The 26585-nt window shown below is 31.6% G+C and overlaps 3 protein-coding genes across 3 annotated transcripts; 1 reads left to right on the top strand and 2 right to left on the bottom strand.

Annotated features, from left to right (window-relative positions):
* Window positions 1–425: 425 nt before the first annotated feature.
* LOC131617764 (receptor like protein 22-like) lies at window positions 426–3540 on the top strand. Its single transcript, XM_058889017.1, has 2 exons — window positions 426–1305; window positions 1450–3540. Exons 1-2 carry the CDS (start codon window positions 426–428, stop codon window positions 3537–3539), a joined length of 2970 nt encoding a protein of 989 aa, XP_058745000.1. The 3' UTR covers window position 3540.
* A 6768-nt stretch (window positions 3541–10308) lies between these two features.
* Window positions 10309–13687, bottom strand: LOC131617763 (receptor like protein 27-like). Its single transcript, XM_058889016.1, has one exon. It carries the CDS (start codon window positions 13615–13617, stop codon window positions 10441–10443), a length of 3177 nt encoding a protein of 1058 aa, XP_058744999.1. The 5' UTR covers window positions 13618–13687; the 3' UTR covers window positions 10309–10440.
* A 7558-nt stretch (window positions 13688–21245) lies between these two features.
* Window positions 21246–24817, bottom strand: LOC131619639 (receptor-like protein 54). Its single transcript, XM_058890714.1, has 2 exons — window positions 24703–24817; window positions 21246–24250 (listed from the first exon to the last, which is right to left on the bottom strand). The coding sequence occupies exons 1-2, from the start codon at window positions 24815–24817 to the stop codon at window positions 21447–21449; spliced, it is 2919 nt and encodes a 972-aa protein (XP_058746697.1). The 3' UTR covers window positions 21246–21446.
* Window positions 24818–26585: the final 1768 nt, after the last annotated feature.

The following is a 26585-nucleotide window of genomic DNA, read 5'->3' as shown; positions in this document are numbered from 1 at the left end:
ATATATTAAAAATCGGAGTAATATTTTATTATATTTATGTTTATATAAATAGTAGGGATGACAACGGATAAGGAGGTAACCTTATCCAACTTTTTGAGTTGGGTAGATAAGAATTCACCTATAAGAACTATCTCATTCACTGATTGGGAGAAGAACTTGCATATCATATACGTCCTTTACCATGTTGATCATCGAGGAGTCAATAAAAACATGCATGAAATAATGATAAACTATTATCATTAGTCACTTTTATTGAATAAAATGTTGATTTGAAAATTAAGTTCGAGCTACTTTCTATTTGAATATTTTGACTATAAATATTTGATACCTTTCTTACCATTTCCATGCACACTTTATTTTCTTTCGGTTTTCTTTCTTTCTGATAAACTAGTAAGTTTCCACAAACTCCTTCATACATGTCATCCATGAAGTGGTTGCTTCTGTGTTTACATCTTTTTTTCTTTCATTTTCCATTTTCCTCGTCATGTCATCCTTATGAGAATTATGCTTTGCTTCATTTCAAGTCCTCATTCACTCTAAGTACCGCTTATTATCCTTGTAATGAATCTCCTATGAAAACAACAACATGGCAAAATGGGAGTGATTGTTGCTCATGGCATGGTGTCACATGTGACACCATCTCTAGTCATGTGATTGGCCTCAATCTTGGCTGTGAAGGCCTTACAGGTATATTATATTCTAACAGTTCCATTTTTCATCTTTCTCATCTCCAAACACTCAATCTTTCTTCCAATTATTTCTCCAATGTTTCTTTTGGCTCCCAATTTCATTCTAAGTTTGGTGGATTTCAGAGTCTCACTCATCTTGACCTGTCTAACTGTGATTTTCAAGGTGAAGTTCCTCCTCAAATATCACATCTTTCTAAATTAACATTACTTCGTCTCTCTGACAATAGTGAGTTAATTTGGAAAGAAACCACTTTGAAGAGACTTGTGCAAAATGCAACAAATTTAAGGGAGATGTTTTTGGATGGCACAAATATGTCTTCAATAAGACCAAACTTCCTTAGTTTTCTCTTCGATCATTCTTCCTTTTTGGTTACTCTTAATCTCAAAAATTCAAGATTAAGGGGTGACTTCAAACAAAGCATTCTCTGCTTACCAGCTATTCATGAGTTATATATGTCAAAAAATAACCTTACCGGCCAGCTTCCAGAATTCGGTTGCAGTAACTTTGTTAGACTTTTGGATTTTTCATTTAATGGTTTTCAAGGACACATTCCTCTGTCATTTTCTAATCTCACATCTCTTACTTATCTAAGTTTAACGGGAAACTCTCTTAACGGTTCAATTCCATCTTCACTTTTAACTTTTCCATATCTAACCTATCTAGATCTCTCGTCAAATTATCTTAGTGGTCAAATCCCAAATGTATTTCACCAATCAAATAGATTTCAAAAGTTAGATTTGAGTTATAACAAACTTATAGGTGAACTTCCGTTATCAATTTCAAACCTTCAACATCTCATTTTCTTAGACCTTTCATCCAATTCATTTATCGGTCAGATCCCAGATGTGTTTGGTGGGATGACCAAAATACGAGAACTCTATCTATATTTAAACAATTTAGAAGGACAAATTCCTTCTTCGTTATTTAATTTGAATCAACTTGTGACATTAGATTGTTCTGATAATAACTTGGTGGGGCCCCTAATCAACAGAATTTCAGGTTTTAGAAAACTAACTTATTTGATTTTACATAACAACTTATTAAATGGAACAATTCCTTCCTCCTTGTTATCCTTGCCTCGTTTAGAAGTATTACATCTAGCAAACAATCGACTGACGGGACCTATCAGGGCAATCTCATTGTATTCCTTAGAAGAGCTTTATCTATGCCAAAATAAGCTACAAGACAATATTCCAAAATCACTTTTTAGCCTTCCAAACATTACTATACTTTGTCTATCATCAAACAACTTAACCGGAGTTGTTGATTTTCACCACTTTTCTAAACTTCAAAATTTGCATTCTTTGTCCCTTTCACATAATAGCCAATTATCACTAAAAAATGAATCCAAAGTCAATTACAATTTTTCTGAACTAATTTTATTGGAATTGTCTTCTTTGAGTTTGAATGAAATTCCCATATTTTTAAAAAATTGTCCAAGATTGTATTCTCTTGACATGTCCAATAACAAATTGAATGGAAGAGTGCCTGATTGGTTACTTGAAACAATGAATTCAATTGGATTTTTGAATCTCTCTCAAAACATGTTCACATCAATAGATCAAATCTCAACAAGTAGCTACCGGCTTGGTTCCCTTGATCTTAGTTTAAACTTACTACATGGTGAACTTTCTTCTTCAATTTGCAACATGAGTTCCCTACAATATCTCAATCTTGCACAGAATAAATTGACAGGTACCATTCCACCATGCCTTGTTAGTTTATCGTCTCTTCGAGTTTTGGATCTACAAATGAACAATTTTTATGGAATTTTGTCAAATAAATTTTCAAAGGACAGTCAACTTCTTAATTTGAACCTTTATGGCAACCAATTAGAAGACCAGTTGCCAAAGACTTTGTCCCATTGCAAAAATCTGGAAGTTTTAAATCTTGGTAGCAATAGAATTGAGGACAATTTTCCTTATTGGCTTCAAACTCTGGAAAATTTGAAAGTGTTGGTTTTGCGAGACAATAAGTTGCATGGCCCCATTTCTAATCTAAGGACCAACTATTCATTTCCCAATTTAATGATTTTTTATATCTCAAGCAATAACTTCAGTGGCCTACTTCCAAGAGAATTATTTAAAAAGTTTGAAGCCATGAAGGATGAGGATGCAAGATTTTCATATATGGAAGAGTCGTTGAATTTTTACAGTCAGCTTAGTATTATATGGTACTACGATTCTGTGACCTTGAGGATTAAGGGGATCAATTCCATATTGGTGAAAATTTCAACGAACTTTGCAACTATTGATATGTCAAGAAATAAATTTGAAGGAGATATTCCAAATGCTGTTGGAGAGCTTCATGCACTTATAGGACTTAACCTTTCCCATAACAGACTCAGTGGTAGTATTCCTCGATCCATGGCAAATTTGATAAATTTAGAATCTTTGGATCTCTCATCAAATATGATCACCGGTGTTATTCCTGCAGAATTATCCGATTTGAATTTTCTTGAATTCCTGGATGTTTCTAATAACCATCTTGTGGGGGACATACCTCAAGGAAAACAGTTCAATACATTTTCAAATGATTCATTTGAAGGAAACTTGGGATTATGTGGAGTACCCTTGTCAAAGAAATGTAGACCTGAACAACATTCCCCATTTTCACCCAACAAGTTTTGGAGTGAAGAGAAATTTGGATTTGGATGGAAACCAGTGGCAATTGGATATGGATGTGGATTTGTGTTTGGGATAGGCCTTGGATATTGCATGTTTCTAATTGGAAAACCAAGATGGCTTGTGATGATATTTGGTGGCCAACCAAAGAGAAAAGTGAGAAGAAGAACAAGAGTGAGGAGAACTAATCATTCAAACATGAATCAAATGATACAAATGTCATAGTTTTATTTTCTATTTAAAATAAGCTTGATCATTCTTGTTTGATCAGCAAGTTTGATTTTGTATCGTAAATTAACGTTGGTGTTGCAAAGATGTTTCAAATGTGTTTCTTTATATTCTAATTCTTGTAAATATTCAAATGATACTAATAGATTGGAATTGCAAGTTAATAAAAAAAAACATTACTTATTTTAGAGCATCCACATCCTTCATCCTCGCTTGAGGTTTTCAAATGAAACACATGTAATTTTTTATATTGTATCACACTCTCACATTTTTTAAATATTCATTCATATAACTTACTAAAAATTCTACTAAATCCCATCAAATCTCACAATATATCTCACATTCATATTATAATTTTTTTTAATTAAAATAATATAATTCAAATATATGAAAATACATTAAAAATTATATATTTAAAGTAAAATAAGTTTTATATATATATATATATATATATATATATATATATATATATATATATATATATATATATATATATATATATATATATATATATATATATATATATATTCCTTCGGATTGACCCAATTCACTCATAAGTACAAAACAGCCCAATAAACATTGGCCCACACGCTGGGACAAGCAGAGGACGTTATTCTCTTCTGCCCACTAGCCGGGCACATGTGAACGATGGCTCCTCTACAAAACCACATCATCCGTGCATGACAGTGCTCATGTCCTCGCCAACGACTAGTTCTCCTTGCCTGGCTGGATGAGAACGGATAACCGTCACACACATTTTAGACCTAGGAATCTGGCCCAACCAAAAATATTGTGGCCAATAACCACGCACTAAGGAGAACCTTATAAATAACCCTCATCTCTAAGAGGACGAGGTATTGAATATCCTTTTCTCTTACTTATACTTTCCATTGTACCTTTGTTCTTGTTCTTACTTGAACATTTGAATGCTTTGCAAGTACAACCCTTTTTTTCCTGAACCATCACCGAAGATCACGTTGTTACTGCTGGCCCACCTGTTCTGACTTGTAAAGATCATATATATATATATATATATATATATATATATATATATATATATATATATATATATATATATATATATATATATATATATATATATATATATATATATATATATATATATATATATATATATATATATAACAATCCAAATAATTTACTAAAAATATGTTAAAAAAACATTGATGTTTAAATAAATTAGTAGCAAAAAACAATATCTTTAAAACATTTTTCAATTCTTGTTATTCTCCCGTCCATAACATTGTCATAGATGTTTAATGAAGTCTTGTTGAAGGTGTTGATGAATTTGTTTATCACGAACATTTAATCTTCTATTAAAAAACTCTTGAAAATCAATATTAGTATCATCTGACAATATTATCACGTCATAGCTCAAATGATCATTAGAAAAATCAATTTTTTTTATCAAATGTGACATGTTCATCTTCAACAATCATATTATATTTATATAATATGATGCGTGTATTCGTTATGCATGTCATTAAGCTCATTGACGCTCTTGAACTCTCCGAATACTTGTTAGACATTAAATATGAACATATCTCATAATCAATATTCGAATTTTGATCAATCAAATTGGGGAGTCAGTCATATTGGCTAGAGTCAACCCCATTGATCACAACTTCAATATTTTAATAGTTAATACATAAATAATAACTAAAAACTTTTTACTAAAGATGAATACCGAATTATTATTAATTTCCTAGTTCATTCAAACGATTATTAAGATGGTTCCATATATCATTTTCAGTGTTTACAAAGTCATCGATTCCATTAAGTCTTCTTCAAAGATAGAAAACGGTCTCATGTGTTTTTCTTTTTTGCATACGTATAATTTTCAGTAGTCCTCTCTTTAGAGCATGCTGGAGACTAATCAAATGGGAAAAAATTTCAACAAGTCATTGCGACCGTTATTATCCTTCCACACATAGATGCATCGAATTGCATGACCTATTTCATTTGAATTTTCATCTCTAGATTAATGTCTTGCTTTGACAAATAAAAAACTGATTGGGTTGAAATATCTACATTTATAATATGACATGTTTAAAATATAATTATTTCTACTATGAAATATCTACATTTATAATATGGCATCTAAATAAATTAAATCAAATGAAATAATACATGATGTTTACTAAGCATTTAATTGCTTTTAATGCAAATCAATCACATGATAACCAAAATAGCTTTAAACAAAGCTATTTCAAACGCTTAACATATATGTTCTATCAAGACATAATTGAATTCATGATACTACAATAAAATTGATACACCACAAACCTAAGCTTATACATTAAGTCTCTATAGCAAAGTCTAACTTATATGACATATAATCAATGCAATAATGCACTAATGCAATAACAAAATTAATGAATACTAGAAAACTAAAAAAGATAAGGGAAGAAGAAAAAATACACAAAGATATACAATGGTTCAACGTTCGTCCGCGCTTTGCCTACTCCATTTTTCATTGGTATTGAAAACCATTGGAAAATAATCACAGTCTTTCACTATTTTGATAATTTTGATGACAAATATTTTGATTACAACGAACTATCAAACAATAATTTTCACTACTGATGCAGATACTCAACTACTAACAAAAATCAGATCTCTAATAATTCTTGATCCACTAACCATGATTTCCACAATAACCTGCTCCAATTATTCGTATGTGGAAACCACATGATCTCACTGATCTCTTGTATGAGCGATTGCCATCAACTAAGCATTGATTGGACAACTCCCAACTTTGTCTACGAGCAATATTTCTACAACTCCACCAAAGATGGACAACATCCTTCCCCACCTTACGGTCAATTAATACTTGGTCACACCAAAGTCTTCTTTGGAGTATACTGAAATTCTCTTCTTGGTGGATAACAACAAATGCCAAACTCCATTCAAGAAATGATATATCCACTTGTAACAAACATCAAACTTCAACACAATAATATTAGATATCCTAATGTCCACTAATTTCCCTCAACACTCAATCTTTAGAGATGAAGGTCCTAAAAAATGGAAAAGACTAATGATGAAGATGATGAACTGTGTAAAAATATCTCACAATCACTCTAGAAATGCAATGTTTTTGTCAAGGGTTTAGATGAATGTAAATGAAGAACACACATAAGGTTATCTCAAATTTTTGGGTAAATGGATTTTGGATATGATTGTTATCAAGAGATTGCACAATACAATAACAAATTGCACAAGAACAAGATGCAACAAAAAAGAGATTGAATCGGACATGAATTTAGAATCAATAAATTGTTCTAGAGAAGAAGAGAAAGATTCATGGTAATGGGTATAGACACATTAAGAAGAGAAAATAAATTTTAGTATTTATGGGTTTCACCCCTATGTTTCACTGAGTTGTTATTTCATCAAAGAAATAACTATTTAAATCAAAGATGGAAAATGGGTTTTGTGAAGCTTTAATTCAGATCAAGTGAAAACTATGATTCAAATCAATTTGAGCAGAGCCTAAATATAGCTTCATGGAATCACTTGATTCAAATAAATTTTACACTTGATTCGAATCACATGAGATTGCGATTCGAGTCATATTTATTTTGTGATTCTAATCAAATGGTCTCGAGGCAATTCCCATTTTTCACACAACTTCTGATTTGAATCATGTTTTACACTAGATTCGAATCAAATAACTAAAAATTCAGATTTAAGAGTTCTAACTTGTGATTCAAGCTACGCCTAATGAAACAACAAAATAGCAACTAGCTAGGCTAAGAAAGAAACAATAACAAGGATGAAGCACTCTTATTAAATGAGTATGGAGGGTCCTTACTGATACAACAACATAATAGTTGAAGCGGTTACAATACAAATAAAAAACGAATAGAGTACATGCACCCGATTATAGAATCAAATTACAAATACGCAAGTGCTAACACAACGATATCAAATTGCCAACAACATCAAAACATATGAGCGGTACCATACGATACTGTGACTTCACTTTCATCCAGCTCCTCTAATATCTTGTGAAAAGAACTCAGTTCCTCGTTTGGCAATTGTGTCAGGATACCTAAAAGTTTTTTACTTTGGGCCCTATCCCCAAAAGCATGATAGACACCACTCCAAGATCTTCCACGTACTGGTCTGCTCGAGTATGAAAGCACTCACGCGTTCTTGAAGTAATTCCTTTTATTTCAAAGGTATTCAATCGAGAATATTGCTCCCCTCTCTGGGCGCCAAAGGCCAACCAAGACAAATGATACCAAATATGTATGATAAGCCAAATCTACTAACTTCTTTTGGTGAGTAGCCTCAACCTTGCTAAGAAATAGGTATAATCCTCTTCAGAGACAGAAATTAGAAACTGCTATAGTGTTTGCGGACCTGGACAAGCAAATAGCAAAGGGGTAATGAAATAGATATCGAAAGAAAGCCTCATATAGAATAAGACCCCCTTTAAATTTTGATCAAGTATCCATGATCAGATAACAGGGGACCCTTCATTGTGAAACACCTCAAGCTCAAGTCGAACAGTCGGACTTTTCCCAGCCATGCGTGACGATCGACACAGACCATCTTCCTCTACGACCCAGTCAGAAAAAAGCTCAGAAGTACAAGCACTTCTAGGGACTTGCACGTTAGAACTCCCTACAAGCAATGAGACGACCCTAGGGGTCCTTTTTATTTATTCCATGATGTTGTAACATTTCATCTTCTTTGCACATCAAGAGTATAAAGGTTAGAAAGTAAACAACCAAAGAAATGTTCAAGAAAAAGGGGATTCCTCATGATATTCACCAACAAAACATGTTTTTGTCCTCTTTTATGTTGAAGTGCACCAGAAACACGTCTCTATATACTATTTCTTATGTTTCTTCAACGTAGCATCATAAGGGGTAACACCGTCGACAGTTGAAAACTTCAAAGAAGGGTATTAATTTAATCTTCATATATATTTCCCTTTGAGACAAATTATCTATGTTATAAACGTAAAATTAAGGACTCTCCTAAGAAATGGCTTTGACGCCATAACTTGGAGACTTTGTCCGAACATTGATAAGGCGGCCTGGGGTCTATGGTACAAAGGTTAGCATGAGCTGTTTCATAAAAAAAGACTAAGCAAGTAGTATAGGTCCTTGAAATGCTTCACAATATCCAAGTAAAAAACATTAAACATTTTGATACATCTTCTGAGAGATATCACGGTCGGGGCCCCCTTCTTGTACTCACATAGTTAAAGACATTAATGCCCAGCTTACGAGATGCAATTGTGAAGGAGAAATTATAAATGATTAAGAACGCCAACCTCAAAGTCATTAAAATGTAGGTAGAGACCTATTAAATTAAATAGGCATTCATGATGAGGAGTCACACACTCATCATATTTGTTGCATATCCTCTTAACTTACTCAATGGGAAACACCCCATTATGAAAAAGATCTCACCTCCACAAAGGCATGGTTCAAGCCGCCATCACCCACAAAGTAAGAGGAGGTATCCAACGTCTCTTCATCCTCTCACACTGTTGATTTGTCACCATTTCCTTCCGGATTCTAATTTGACATTTCTTCATTATAAAAGGTTTTGCCAACACTTAAAAGGGATAAATACGAGTAGCTTGTCAAAGAAAATTTGAGGAAAATTTGGCATCCTTATAAAAGTACATATATGGAAATGAGGTTTATAAAAATGCAAAACAGAAAGACCAGAGATTCTTTAACACTCTTCTGCGAAAAACCCTAATGAAGGAAGCAAAAATAAAAGAACAAGGGATTAGGGGCAACTGTTTTAGATTATCCGTAAGACACATAGAAAAAGGCCCAATGACAAATTATAAGTAGAAAGGATCACATAACATGTAGACCATCAGTCGGATTAGAAGTAGAAAATTTTGTCCTTCAACACATCAATCACCATCCAATTCAACCATATGTTTGTCTGCATAGCCGTATCCAAATTGAGTTTCACGCTTATACTATTCATCATTCTTTACTGACACGACCATTAGAATGTTAACCTTACAGGTCTACTTCGATTCATCACATCGGAAGTATCACCACCTCATCTTCTGTTTCTAATTCTTAACCGAACAATAATGTGTAAAAGATTTCTCCATTTAAAATATGTATGAATTTAATTTATATTATTAATATTTTAAAAATAAAAATGCATTTGACATCGGATATGTTAGAAAGTCGGAAAGTCACCTTCGTTATTTTTCTTCCAATTTTGTGCTATAAAAATTACAGTTTTCTCAATCTTTTTGTATCGGTTACGTTACTCTCCAGATCAGTTTTATTATTATTATTATTATTATTATTATTATTATTATTATTATTATTATTATTATTATTATTATTATTATTATTATTTTGTATATCTTTTGAATGAATCATGGAGAAGCTCCAAGTCCATGTGTTTCACTAGATTAAACCCTTTGCTAGAATTTAAACAGAAGACATGTGTAGAAAGCAATACATTGAACTGAAACTACCAACAGGAACCTTGCTATGTTGTTTTGAATTAGAAATTACATTAAGAGAATGGAGCTGATCATATTTAGGCATATTTTAGACAGAGTTTAACTTCTTTTTTTACACATATCCATAACGAATAGGACATCATTTTGTAACAATTATTCACAAAAAACAGAATTGAAAATATGAATTACTAGACAGTGTTGCTTACTTATAATACAATCAAATATTTTGAGATACATAAAATTCTTAACAACAAGAATAGCAAGAAACACATTCAAAACACCTCACCAATAACAACAATGGAAAATTTACAAACAAAATTAATCTTGCTGATCAAACAAGAATGATCAAGCTTATTTTAAATACACTTAAAAACTAACACAATAGAAAAAATAAACAAAACAATAAAATTATGACATTTGTATCATTTGATTCACGGTTGAACTAGAACCATTGGTCCTCCTCACTCTTGTCCTTCTTCTCACTCTTCTCTTAGGTTGGCCACCAAATATCATCACAAGCCATCTTGGCTTTCCTATTAAAAACATGCAATACCCAAGGCCTATTCCAAACACAAACCCACAACCATATCCAATTGCCACTGGTTTCCATCCAAATCCAAATTTCTCTTCACTCCAAATCTTATCGGGTGAAGGTGGAGAATGTTGTTCAAGTCCACATTTCATTGACAAAGGAAATCCGCATAACCCCAAGTTTCCTTGATATGAATCATTTGAAAATGTATTGAACTGCTTTCCTTGAGGTATTTCTCCTATTAGATGGTTATTGGAAAGATTCAAAACTTCAAGGCTGTTTAGATTTGTGAATTCGGCAGGAATCATACCAATCAACATATTTGAGGAGAGATCCAACCATTCCAAGTTTGTCAAGTTTCCCATGGATTGTGGAATATGACCAATGAGTTTGTTATAGGAAAGGTTAAGTCCTATGAGTTCATGAAGCTCACCCATAATATTCGGAATCTCTCCTTCAAACTTGTTTCTAGACAAATCAATACTTACCAGGATTCTTGGAATTTTTTTCATTGCCATACTAGTCCCTTTCATTGTCACAATCATTGAATCGTAGTAATTCTTAATTTCATCAGCTGACAAACCAAGTCTTTGTTTAAATGAATCAATTACTACAGCAAGAGAAATATCCTTTTCCATATATGACCTACCTTCTGGATCTTGAATAACATTTTTCATGGCTTCAAACTTTTTAAAATAGGTTTTTGGTAGCGGACCGCTAAAGTTATTTCCTGAGATATCAAAAATAATTAAACTGGGAAATGGATAATTGATCTTTTGATTATCAATGGAGCCATGCAACTTATTGTCTCGCAAAACCAACACTTTCAAATTTTGCAGAGTTTGAAGCCAGTCTGGAAATTTGTCCTTTATTCTGTTGCTGCCAAGATTTAAAACATCAAGATTTTTGCATTGGGACAAAGTTTCAGGCAAACTGTCTTCTAATTGATTGCCAAAGAGATTCAGAGTAGAAAGTTGATTGTCCTTTGAAAAGTTATTTGGCAAAGTGCCATAAAATTTGTTCATTTGTAGATCCAAAACTTTAAGAGACATTGAACTAACAAGACATTGTGGAATAGTACCTGTCAATTTGTTGTTTGCAAGATTGAGAACTTGTAGGAAACTCATGTTGCAAATTGACACCGAAAGTTCACCCTGTAGTAAGTTAGAACTAAGATCAAGGGAACCGAGCCAATACCTACTTGTTGAGATTTGATCTATTGATGTGAACAAGTTTTGAGAGAGGTTAAAGAATCCTTGGTTATCCATTGTTTCAAGTAGCCAATTAGGAACTTTTCCAATAAGTTTGTTATTGGACATATCAAGATATTGCAAATTTGAGAGATTTTTTAGGAATTCGGGAATTTCTGTCAAACTGAACGAAGACAATTCTAATTCCAATAGTTTGGGAAAATTGTAATTTACATTGGATTCAGAGTTTAGTGATAAATGGCTATTATGTGAAAGAGACAAAGATTGCAAATTTTGAAGTTTGGAAAAGTGTTGAAAATCAACAACACCACTCAAGTTGTTTGATGATAGACATAGTATATATAGGTTTGAAAGGTTGAAAATTGATTTTGGAATATTGCCCTGTAGCTTATTGCGGCATAGATAAAGTTCTTCTAAAGAATACGATGAGATCGCACTGATATTCCCTGTAAACCGATTGTTTGTTACAGATAAAATTTTCAAACGAGGCAAAGATAGCAGGGAGGAAGGAATTGTTCCATTTAACAAGTTGTTGTCTAAAACCAAATCTGTTAGTTTTTGCAACCTTGAAATTTTGTTGATTAAGAGACCCACTAATTTATTATTAGAGCAATCTAATGTCAGAAGTTGATTCAAGTTAAATAATGAAGAAGGAATTGTTCCTTCTAAATTGTTTGAATATAGAGAGATATACTGCAGTTTGGTCATCCCATCAAACACATCTGGAATCTGACCCTTAAATGAATTGGATGAAAGGTTTAAGGTAGTGAGACGATGAAGGTTAGAAAGTGATATTGGAAGCTCACCTCCAATTTTGTTATAACTCAAATCTATTTGTTGAAATTGATTTAATTGGTGAAATACATTTGGGAGTTGGCCACTAAAACCATTGGAGGAGAGATCCAGAAAAGTTAGGCATGGAAGAGTTAAAAGTGAAGGTGGAATTGAGCCATTAAGAGAGTTTGCCGTTAGATGTAGAGAAGTAAGATATGTGAGGTTAGAAAATGATGGTGGAATGGGTCCTTGAAAACCATTGCTTGAAAAATCCAAAATTCTAAGAAAGTTACTACTGCAACTCAATTCTGGAAGCTGACCTCCAAGGTCTTCATTACCTGACATATATAGTTCATGAATACCGGGTAAGTAGAGAATGCTTTGTTTGAAGTTCCCCCTTAATAGCGTGTTTCCAAGATTAAGAGTAACCAAAGAGGAAGAAAGGTTGAAGAGCAAATCAAGGGAGTTTATTTTTATTGAAGACATATCTGTGGCATCTAAAAACACCTCTCTTAAATTTGTTGCATTTTGCATAAGCCTCTTCAAAGTGCTCTCATTCCAAACTAACTTATAGTTCCCAGAGAGATGAAGTGATGTTAATTTAGAAAGGTGTGAGATTTGAGGAGGAACATCTCCTTGAAAGGAAGAAGAAGAAGACAAGTCAAGATGTGTAAGACTCTTAAAGTCCCCAAACTTAGAATGAAAATGGGAGGGGAAGAAATCATTGTAAGAGAGGTCGAGTGTTTGGAGATGAGGAAGATGGAAAAGGGTACTGTTGGGATGTAATATACCTGTAAGGCCTTCACATGCAAGGTTAAGGCCAATCACATGACCAGAGATAGTATCACAAGTGACACCATGCCATGAGCAACAATCACTCCCATTTTTCCATGTTGTTGTTTTCATGAGATTAGATTCATCACAATAAGGGAAAGTAGGTATTGTAAACGAGGACTTGAATTGAAGCAAGGCAGAATTCTCATGATGATGACATAAAAAGTTGAAAGAAGAAGTGAATGATGGAAAATGGAAGAGAAAAAGATGTAAACACAAAAACAACCACCCCATTGGATTGATTAATTCAGCTTTGTGGAAACTTCAGTGGTTTTTTTGAAAGAAAGGAAACTCAGAGAAAATAAAGTGTGGATGAAAATAGAAAGGAAGGTACCATAGATATTTATAGCCAAAATTAAAATACAATATATCTCAATTTTAATTTTAGTTCTATGGCTGGAAAATGTCTATCCACATAAATTATATTTGGACTAGTAGAGTGACTATCAATAACAACTAGACAAATCAATTTCTATTGTTAGTAAAGTGACTATCATTTACAAATAGACAAATCAATTTCTATTGTATTAATTTGGCTGTCATTTAATCGAAAGAGACTTAGGTTCGAGACCATATTAATACAAGTTTTGTATTTTTTATTTTAAATTTAGAATTGTTTAAGATTAAGTAATTTATAATTGTTTAAAAATGAAAAATGATTTAGTATTTAAAAATAAAAAATAAAAAAATTTTAACTTGGCAGTCCAGTCATGGTTTAAAACTAAGAAAAAATCGGTTTGAAAAAAATATTAACAGAAGGACTTATATGATCTGGTTAAATTTTATAAGGGACTAAATTGAGTCTGTTTTATTGTGAAGGACTAGTTTGACTCGTGTAATATTTGTGAGGGACCAAAATGAGTCTTCCCTCTAAATTTAATTATTTATTTAATTAATGACCCATTGCTGATCATAATAAAATGTTAAGGGACGTATATAAACTTAGTTCTACTCCCAATCTGTTTATGGAAATGTGATAATTATTACAAAATTATCGAATTTATCAAGTAATATTATAAAATGACATACAACTATGGGTCATGCTAACGAGTGTCGCAGGGGCATTCTTTAAGGTTTCCATATAAAGAAAACATTCTCTAAATAAATTAATCAATTCAATTTTCAATGCACTGAATACAAGTTTTTTTTAATGAAACATGCATTTTTGCTCATTAAAAGAAGTCAATTATTTCTATTTTTAATGTATTAAATACAAGTATATTTAACAAAACATTCTTTTTAGACTCTTAACCAGTGCCCCTGGGGCACCCGTTAGCATTTCCCTTAATTTTACTTGTATATTTAGTGTCACTCTCTTCTAGCAATTTCTTACGTTTAAATTTAATAAATTATATAAGTCATTTATTTTTCGTAATTTACATTTTTAATTAAATTATATAAATCATTTATTTTTCATAATTTACATTTTTAATTAAATTTTATAAATCATTTATTTTTCATAATTTACATTTTTAATTGATTAAATTATAATGAATGATATATATTTGATAAATATTATTAAATACTGAAATTTAAGATAACTCTATACAAATAAATAAATAAATAAAATTAGACGAAAATTTCACAACAAATCCACCATTTAAGAAACATGATACCTCTGGAAAACCCCACCATACCTATGCCTTGCTAACCTACGCGAATGGCTTTTGGTATCACTTCATGTCTTTTGTTACCCTTCGCATAACTTTCTAACCGTGACATCCTGATCCAACCATTCCATCTTCCTTTGCTGCAACGTTTTTCAACCTTTTTGCCAACTATATTGTTCCATACAACTAATTCTTCTTCCAAAAGCAATTACATTTACATCTGCTTTGCACGATTTCCCATATGTCACTTTAACACATCTTTCTTCTTCTATCATACTGTCCTACTCTCTCACTTCCTTTCATATTTGAAACTCTGGAAATCTACCATATCTCCTTTCTACACGCTTATCTTTGTGAGCATTCAACAAATTAGAAATAATCACTGTTTGCAAGCGCGACGAAAATGGCGAAATCGTTCGAGGAGATAATCTACATCACCATTCTACACCCTTTCTCATTTCTCTAAAACTCACTTCTCTCTGCCACTCTTATCTCTCTTCTCGTCCCTTTTCTCTTTCTCTGTTTCCTAATTTCTCAGATCTGAAGTTCTGCCTCTCCTTCATTTAACATTTCTTTTGGTGAAATAACAAATCATGAAGAGATGGCTCCTAAGAGTAATTTTTTGGATGATTTGCGTTTTCGTTGGGTGATGATGAACGAAGCTGGAAAAAAATACGACAATAATTATGATTTTTTGTGATGGAGATTCAGTTTTCTATCGCTTTAAGACTACTATTTGTGGTAGAGATTCGGTTCGTATGTTTATTGTTTAACGATGTTTAGTGGTGTATGTGTATAATGGAATTTTTGGTAGAGATTTGTGTTCATCTTTGAGAATTTAGAATAGTTGTTGTCGATAAAAATGTGAGTTAGACATGGTCTTAACTACATCCGTTTATGTTTACTGTTTCTTTGTATCAAAATAGTCAATCTGCAAAAGATCTTTGGGATAAACTAGAGTCAAGGTACATGCAAGAAGATGCGACAAGTAAGAAATTTCTTGTTTCCCATTTCAATAATTATAAAATGGTAGATAATAGACCTGTTATGAAACAATTACATGAAATTGAACGTATTCTTAATAATTACTTACAAACGTCACAAATTGCACATGGATGAAACCATCATTGTGTCTTCCATAATAGACAAACTCCCACCTTCATGGAAGAATATAAAAAGGACCCTCAAACATAAAAAGAAGAGTATCATAAAGAAGATGATACTAAAGACCAATTTACTCATGAGAAAATACATGTTGTGGAAGATGGAAAATCTAAAAGGTCTCATGATAATATGAAAATAGATGGTGAAGATGTTCATGACAACAATGGAAATGTACAAAGGAAAATAAAGAAAGGAAGTTGCTTCTATTGTGGCAAACCGGGACATTTCAAAAGTGAATGTAGGTTCTTGAAAAAGTTGAACCAAGAGAAGAACTCAAATGCACGAAAGGATGATCTTGTTGCGTAGAAGTAACTTCTAGAAATTATTCACTTTTAAGACTTGTTTATCCAATTTTGGATAAAGTTAAAATTAAGGTTGTGTTGTATGTAATAGAGTGTGGATTTATTTGGTTTGTATAATTTTATTGTGTGATATATTTATATGTAAGTGAATTTGTTTTTATTTACAAAGAAATTGAATATAAAATTTGGTTGTTAATATTTTGATAAGTATTGATAATAAATTATTGAACTTGCCTTTAATAAAAGTTATGATATAAATGAATCTACATATAATGAGTTTAATATGTTTTCAACTAATCTCATTTGATTTATCTATAAAATGAATGTTGTTTTCTTTAGTTTATTAAATCCACTTAAAATTCAATCTTATTTAAAATATAATGAAGAATAGTTGTATAAATTTTTTTAAATAATGCATGTATGTTTTCTATAAATGATAAAAGTTTATTTAAGAGAATTAAATTAATCTAACTATTTGGATTTAATTTTGGCACGTGTTTATAATTTACATGGTTGAATATATGATATAATATATGACCATTATTGTTGTCTTAAGGGTTAAATATATAAAACCCCCTGTAATGTTAACGAGTTTTGTTTTTAGCCCCTGTAATTTTTTTTTTTTTGCAATCAGCCCCTTGTAATTTTTAAATTCCTTCAAGGACCCCCTGACTGCCACATAGCAGAAAAGATTCTCTCTTGCTGCTTACGTCGCAGTCCACGTGGATTTTTCATTTTAATTTTAAATTCTATGTGGAATAAATAAAATTTAATTTTTTTTTTAAACTTTTTTTTAAAATTTATTTTTTAATAATTTTATTACTGTTTTTATTATGAACACCCCCCTGTAATATTAGCGAATTTTTATTTACCCCCTTATAATAAAAGCAGTAACAAAATTATTAAAAAAAAATTAATTTTCTTTAAAAAAAAATTAAAAAAAATTTTATTCCACGTGGTATTATAAAATAATTAAAAAGAAGAAAAATTCAAGTGGACTGCCACGTAGGCAGCAAGAAAGAATCTTTGCTGCAATGTGGCAGTCAGGGGTCCCTTGAGGGAATCTAGAAATTATAAGGGATTGCAAAAAAAACTTTATCAGGGGTTAAAAACAAAACTCGCTAACATTACAGGGTTTTTATATATTTAACCATTGTCTTAAATAGAGAAATTTGATAACCATGTTAATTGTGGTTGATTTACATGTTTATTGTATTAACTATAATATGTAGTATGCTTATTAAAATAAAAATGAAACTTTAAATCTTATTTCTTGTTATTAAATGGTTTAATAACAAACGTTGAATGATTTAAAATGATACTACGGGATACAAAGTAATTCAATAACTTCATTGTCATGATTGTGTGATAGTTGGTTAAACTATTAAAAATAAATAAAAGATATATCTATGTATGTGTTTGAATATTCAAAATCAATAAACTGAAAATATCTTGCAATTATTTGATGAAATAATTGACAAGAATACGATGTTGAAGACATCATGTAGGGATGTGAAACAAGCCCATATATTATTAATCACCAATGATGGAAACTCAACTCACACTCGTTTAACATCAAGTCTTTAGTTTAATGATTAAAGTACATTATTAGAGTGATTGAAGTACTTGAAAAAAGATACATCCCAAGGGTTAAAAGTACTTGGACCATAAGAATAAATGTGATAGGATGAAGTTTTCTTCTTAATAGACATATAGAAATATACACATCCATTTTTTCTCATTTCAATTATTCCAAATCATTCTTTCACTTTATTAATGCATGAGGAAAGTGTAGAAAACATTTTTCCGTAAACTATTATCAAAAGATACACTTAGTGTGTGCAATTCACATTAAGGAATTCAAAGTATCTTGAAGGGAATTCTCCGTTAATCTCAATTGCATCCAATATACAATATATGGTGGGAGCGAATTGTTTATAAAGGTTAGTGTAAAATTCACACGCTTTGAATTTTCAAGTACGATCTTCATCGATACTTTCTTTGTTCAAGGGCTGCCACATTTCCACCAACAACCACAAATATTCAACATTTTGCAGGGTTAACAATAGTTGGGGGATATCATTTTGGCACTCAAATTGGTTGGGTAATAAAGCTTTGAAGATTGTGTATCCGAAAATTTACGATCTGGCTGTCAACAAGGAATGCAGTGTGGCGGATTTTGTGAGCTGGGCTGGAAACGCGTGGTCTTGGAATTTCATGAAAATCGTGGATAATATTGATGAAGTCGAGCCCAGTCTCTGGGGGGAATTTTCGGAGCTGCTGCAGGAGGTTAATTTGGAGAGGAATGCTTGTGACAATTATGAGTGGTTGAAAGAGGTTGGTGGTAATTTCACGGTAAAGTCTTGTTTCGATCTTTTCAGTGCGGGTACTTACAAATCCGTTCATTCTGCTGCTGTTTTGAATGCTCTAAATCATTTGTGGGAGATTAAGGTTCTGTCTAATTTATTAATTTTCGGGTGGAGATACATTCTCAATAGGATCCCTACAATGAATCATTTGTTTAGACGGGGAATTTTGAAGGATAGTAGAGACTTAAGTTACGCTTTTTGCTTTAGGGAAAATGAACCCAAATTGCATATTTTCGGGTTATGCGTATTCCCGGCCAAAATTTAAAGTAAGATTTATGATTGGATTGATACCCATGCGGATCTTTCCTTGGGTTAGCTTGCAGATTTCTTATTCCATTGCGAGAAGGTGAAAAATAAGGTTAAGAGGATAACCATTGTCGTGATTTGGTTAGCAACCGTTTGGAGTATTTGGTTGATGCATAATGACGTCCTCTTCAAAGGAGCCATTTTTAATTTTGACGAGTGTATGTCGGCGATTGTTCATAGGTTGTGGATTTGGTTGTGTTCAGTTTGTAAAACCGTTGATTGTTGTAATTTTTACGTTTGGAATACTATGCTCTTTAGGATATAGAGGTTTTCCGAGTTGTTGCTTCGGGCGGAGTATCCCGTATACTCTCTTTTATTGAATCATTGTCTATTAAAAAAAGTGTAAATAATTCTTTTTTGTTGGGGTTAGGTGTAGTCATCTTTTACTCATGTATTAAGTACGGTCAATGCGTTTTATGTAATTCTACTTAAGCTTGATTTCGATTAGCTACCTAAAACATGTTTCTCGACTTGACATTTGAGATGTGTCTATCATGACTAGATTCAAGTTTCCATCTATTGGATACTAATGCTTAAAGATAGGGTTAGTCACAACAAAATCTACTCATTCAACACAACAGATTCGATTCTTTGTTGATCTTCATCAGATAAATATCACTTACATTGTACAACTTTTCTAAATCCAATACATATAAAAGTGTCCATAAAAAGTCAAAAAAGAACTCCTATTAGGAGAGGAGGCACAAACTTATCATGTTGGGCCGAATTAAAAATGAAGAGAAAAATAAACATTTTATATCAATTTCTAATAGTAACAAACATGACATGTTTTCAACAAACCCCGGAAAATATTCCACCTACAATAGAACTAGGTGCAGAAATCATACAAAGTAAATGGAAAATCATAACATCAATATATAATAAGCAAAAGATAACATACAAAGAATATTTTCAATATGTATTCACAGATTAAGATTTTTCTTAAATTTAAATTTATGTCCGTTTCAAAGGAAGCACATAAAGAAGCAAATCAAACTAAAAATTACATTAAATGTAGTGATCTCAAGAATCTGATTATCTAATTTTCTTATCTGTTTAAATTTTCAATTAAGTAATTAATGTCTCCTTGCCATGTGTATTAATTCATATGACTTATCTTTAGAATACATTTAATTTACTATTTTCCAAATTTCTGAATGTTGAGACTGAAAATTTAAATTACTGTATACAAATATATACAATAATGACTTAAGAAGTCCAAAATAACAAACATGTTAGAGAGGAAGAGAGCCTGTTGTAGGCTTGTGTATGCAAGGCCAGATGCATAAACCATCATAACACCAGGCGCAAATATAGAAGAGAACAGAGTTGTTTTAGATAGAAGAACCGATATTGTTTTGAAAACTGCAAGCAAAACCCAATTCACTGGAAAATGAAGAATGCATGAATGTAGGAAAAATACAGTTTGCTATAAATCATACAAAAAAATAAACTCAATTACAATGATATTAAGAAATTAAGGGAAAAAAACCTGTTTCGCTTGCATCACTGTCTTTTCTTTTGCTGAATTTGCGTCCATTTCCAAACAGTGAATCCAACCACCCCATAACAACCAAGTTTATTCATGGATACGAATCACATATTAAACCTAAATGCTTTATTTGTTAGACACCTTTTTGTAAAACACAATTCTGTAACAATTACTCACAAAAACAGAATTGAAAAAGTGAAAGTCTCATATAAATATGAATCATGTTGCTTATAATACAATCAATCTGGGTATATTTTGATATACATAAAAAAGAGAAAGAAAAAAGAAGGTAAGTAGATTTAATTTGATATCTAAACTAATAATTCTTAGTAACAATTGTTTGATGTATGATAGAAAATTGATTTACGGAGAAGTTAAGTTAAGATAACATCATGATCATCATCCATGAAATATTGTTACAGGAAACAGTCAACTTCATTTACTCTTTTAGTAGAGTTTTCATCAATTCATCACTAAACTTGATGTAAAAGTTTCATATTATTTTTTTATAATAAAAAAAGTTTTATCATCACACCAACTGGTTGGTAGCATTGGCTATTATAGTATTTCTTAGATCTATAAGTAAATTAAGATACACTTTTTCATTTAATTCCAACACCAATATATTTATTAAGCACAAACAAAATAAATACAACTTTAACATAACACCAGCAACATGTTAACAACAACATTGAAAAACTTACAAGTTACAATACACAATCAAAGTAGCTGATCAAACAAGAATCATCAAGCTTATTTTAAATAGAAAATTAAAACTAACACAGTCAGAAAGATAACAACAACAACAAAACTATGACATTTATATCATCTGATTCATGGTTGAACCATTGGTCCTCCTCACTCTTGTTCTTCTTCTTCTCACTCTTCTCTTTGGTTGGCCACCAAATATGATCACAAGCCATCTAGGCTTTCCAATTAAAAACATGCAATATCCAAGACCTATTCCAAACACAAATCCACATCCATATCCAATTGCCACTGGCTTCCATCCAAATCCAAATCCAAATTTCTCTTCACTCCAAAGCTTGTTGGGTGAAGGAGGAGAATGTTGTTCAGGTCCACAGTTCTTTGACAAAGGAAATCCGCATAACCCCAAGTTTCCTTCATATGAATCATTTGAAAATGTATTGAACTGACTTCCTTGAGGTATTTCTCCCACAAGATGGTTATTGGAAAGATTCAAAACTTCAAGGCTGTTTAGATTTGTGAAATCGGCAGGAATCATACCAATCAACATATTTGAGGAGAGATCCAACCATTCCAAGTTTGTCAAGTTTCCCATGGATTGGGGAATATGACCAACGAGTTTGTTATGGGAAAGGTTAAGTCCTATGAGCTCATGAAGCTCACCAATAACATTTGGAATCTCTCCTTCAAATTTGTTTCTTGACAGATCAATAATTACAAAGATTCTTGGAATTTTTACCATTGGCATATTGATTCCTTTCATCATCACAACAATAGAATCAGAGTAATTCTTATATTGCTCTGATCCATTTCTTGATTTATATCTAAATGTTTGAATTGCTACACCAGGAATAAAAGCCTTTTCCATATATGACCTACCTTCTGGATCTTGAATAACATTTTTCATGGCTTCAAACTTTTTAAAATAGATTTTTGGTAGCGGACCGCTAAAGTTATTTCCTGAGATATCAAAAATAATTAAATTGGGAAATGGATAATTGATCTTTTGATTATCAATGGAACCATGGAACTTATTGTCTCGCAAAACCAATATTTTCAAATTTTGCAGAGTTTGAAGCCAGTAAGGAAATTTGTCTTCTATTCTGTTACTGCCAATATTTAAAACTTCCAGCTTTTTGCATTGGGACAAAGTTTTCGGTAAACACTTTTCTAATTGGTTGTCATAGAGATTTAGAGTAGAAAGTTGGCTGTCATTTGAAAACTTACTTGGCAAAGTGCCAGAAAATTTGTTCATTTGTAAATCCAAAACTTCAAGATGCCATAAACTAACAAGACATTGTGGAATGGTACCTGTCAATTTGTTGTGTGCAAGATTGAGAAATTTTAGTGAACTCATGTGGCAAATTGAGGCAGAAAGTTCACCTTGTAGTAAGTTAAGATCAAGGAAACCGAGCTGATAACTACTTCTTGAGGACTGATCTATCGAAGTGAACAAGTTTTGAGAAAGGTTCAAAAATCCAAATGAGTTAATTGTTTCAAGTAACCAATTGGGAACACTTCCAGTAAATTTGTTATTGGACATATCAAGAGAATCCAAACTTGGCAGTTTTCCTAGGAATTTGGGAAGTTCATTCAAACTCAAAGAAGACAACTCCAATTCAATTAGTCTAGGAAAACTGTAATTGACATTGGATTCAATGCTTATTGCTAATTGGCTATTATGTGAAAGAGACAGGGAAAGCAAATTTTGAAGTTTGGAAATTTTTTGAAAATCAACAACACCACTGAAGTTGTTTGATGATAGACATAGTCTAGTTATATTTGAAAGGTTGAAAATCGATTTTGGAATAATGCTTTGTAGCTTATTGTCGCATATAAAAAGCTCTTCTAAGGAATATGATGAGATTGCACTAATATGACCCGTAAATTGATTGTTTGATAGATATAAATATTTCAAACAAGGCAAAGTTAGCAGGGAGGAAGGAATTGTTCCATTTAACAAGTTGTTATCTAAAAGCAATACAATTAGCTTTTGCAAACCTGGAATTTTGTTGATTAGGGGACCCACTAGTTTATTATTAGAGCAATCTAATGTCACAAGTTGATTCAAGTTAAATAATGAAGAAGGAATTACTCCTTCTAAATTGTTTGAAGAAAGAGAGAGATCTTGTAGTTTGGTCATTCCCCCAAACACATCTGGGATCTGACCAATAAATGAATTCTTAGCAAGGTGCAAGCTAATGAGATGACTAAGGTTAGAAAGTGATATTGGAAGCTCACCTTCAATTTTGTTATAACTCAACTCTAATTCTTGAAGTGTATTTGATTGGTGAAATACATTTGGGAGTTGGCCACTAAGATCATTTAAAGAGAGATCTAGAGAAGTTAAAGATGACAGAGCCAAAAGGGAGGATGGAATTGAACCGTTAAGAGAGTTTTCCCCTAAATCTAGAGAAGTAAAATATGTGAGGTTAGAAAATGATGGAGGAATGGGTCCATGAAAATTATTAAATGAAAAATCCAAAATTCTAAGATTGTCACTGCAACTCAATTCTGGAAGCTGACTTCTAAAGTCATTACCTGGCATATATAGTTCACGAATTCCTGGTAAACAGAGGATGCTTTGTTTGAAGTTTCCGCTTAATCCTGTGTATTTAAGACTTAGAGTAACCAAAGAGGAGGAATGATTGAAGAGAAAATCAATGGAGTTTAATTTAATTGAAGACATATTTGTGTCATCCAAAAACATGTCCCTTAAATTTGTTGCATTTTGCACAAGCCTCTTCAAAGTGCTCTCTTTCCAAACTAACTCATTATTTCCAGAGAGATGAAGTGATATTAATTTAGAAAGGTGTGAGATTTGAGGAGGAACATCTCCTTGAAAGGCAGAAGAAGAAGACAAGTCAAGATGTGTAAGACTCTTGAAGCCCCCAAACTTAGAATGAAATTGGGAGCCTTGGTTTTAAATTGCGGTTGCGGTTGCGGATGTTGCGATTGCGGTCATTGCGCTTGCTGCGATGCGCGTTGCGGCCGTTGCGGCGTGAATTTTTTAAAGGAAGTGTTTGAAATATTATATTAAAAAACACTTTTAATTTTATGTTTTTTCATTATATAAAAAGTAAATTGAGTTTTAGAAATCTAATATATTGATTTTTGATGAAAATACTAAAAAAAACATGATCAAAATTATCCGATGGGGTTCCGAATACATCCGGAAGCGAGATTTTAAAATCACACCGCAATTGCGGTCCGATGCGGTTGCGGAGGCAACCGCATCCGCAATATTGCGGGTGCAATTGCGGTTGCGGACCGCAATTTAAAACCATATCCATAGAAATAATTGCCAGAAAGGTTGAGTGTTTGGAGATGAGAAAGATGGAAAAGGGTACTCTTGAAATGTAATATACCTATAAGGCCTTCACAGCCAAGGTCAAGGTCAATCACATGACTAGAGACAGTATCACAAATGACCCCATGCCATGAACAACAATCACTCCCATTTTTCCATGTTTTTGTTTTCATGGGAGATTCATAACAAGGATAATAATCATTAAATATAGTGAATGAGGACTTGAAGTGAAGCAAAGCAGAATTCTCATAAGGATGACATGACAAGTTGAAAGAAGAGAAAGATGGAAAATGAAAGAAAAGAACATGTAAAAACAGAAGCAACCACTTCATTGCTGTTGGATTTTGTGGAAACAGAATGGTTTATGTGAAAGAAAACAAAGCTTGGATGAATATGGAAAAGAAGGTAACATAAGTATTTATAGCCAAAATTGAAATACAATATAGCTCAAATTTAACTTTTAAAACAAATTTTAGTTCTATAAATGCGACTAAAGATAATGTGTTATTTTCACTCAAAATAATTCTTGATATTTCTGTGGAAACTTAAGGCTGGAAAATGTATATCCATATAAAGTATGTTCAATAAATAAATAACATTCTTAACTCTAACTCTTTATCAAATAATAATGTAAAATTATATATTTAAATTCATTTCATTGAATGATTTTATTTCTAGTGACAATTGCAGTTTTGTATTTAATTATCATTTAACATATCAATTGTAAAATTATTATTAGAGTGTTCTTTTTCAATGCACGACTCGACTCATGAATTACTCAATTTTTTTGAAGCGGCTAAATAAAAATTTCCCAAAACAAAATTGTGTTTGAATTCTTTATTTAAAAAAAAAAAGTTGAGACAAGGTGGTTCATATATCTTGTTCTTTGTTTACATTGATATACAAGTTCTTTTCAAAGATGGAACCTGTCTGCCGTGTATTCATGGTTGGTTTGCTTTTTCTTCTCAAAATTAATAACACTCCAGACTAGTCAAAATGAGGACTTTTCCATAAGTCACAATTATCTACTTCTACTATTCTACTATTTCAAACAATTAATAAAATATTAACCAATCTGACTATTATACCCTTAGTTAAAAATTTCTTTACAAATAAAAAAGGGTAATTTGGTAACTAACAAAATCACATATCACTTTTTCAACCTTTCAATAAACAAGCGCCAATTGTCGGCCTCTCATTGGTCCAACTTTTTCTCCCCAAAACACTTCTTCTCTCTCTTACTTAAATTTTCAAATTTCTTTCGCATTTCATTTTCCCACACTTTCTTACTTTCATTTTAATTTTTTTCATTTAATCACAAAAATTATTAATAATCTATTTTTTTAACTTTAATAAAATTAAATATTTATTTATCTCACGGGTCACTATTAATACAATATTTAATTTATTTTAATCGATCATTACACACTTTCTCTTTTTTAATTAAAATTTCAAATTTCTCTAAAATTTTCTTCTCACACTTTTTTTCTTTCATTTTAATTTTTTTTCTCTATTTATGTATCAACTCTAAAAAATAATTTATTTTTTAATTTTAATAAAATTAAAAATATTGTAATATCACGGATCACTATCAACATAATACTTATTTTATTTTAATCAATCATTGTTTTTATTAGAGAGATAATATCCTTATTTTTAATTTTTTTTCTTTTCTTCATTTCAAGATTTTTTTTTAAAGATTATTTAATACAATTAAATTCATATGATTATTGTTCATTTTACATTTGTATTTTAAATATATTTTATATAGGATCAAATAATTTTTTTATTTTACGGGTCATTATCAACAAAGTATCTATTTTATTTTAATCAACAATTACTATAACTTGAGAGATAATTTTTATTTTTAAATGTTAAAATTTCATTTTTTTTATCTTCATCTTCTAGATTCTTTTTTTATATAATTATTTAATATAATTA

The sequence above is a fragment of the Vicia villosa genome, linkage group LG7 (genome assembly GCF_029867415.1).
Source record: "Vicia villosa cultivar HV-30 ecotype Madison, WI linkage group LG7, Vvil1.0, whole genome shotgun sequence".
In the NCBI taxonomy this organism is placed as follows: Eukaryota; Viridiplantae; Streptophyta; class Magnoliopsida; order Fabales; family Fabaceae; genus Vicia; species Vicia villosa.
This window is presented reverse-complemented; position numbering and strand designations above follow the sequence as displayed.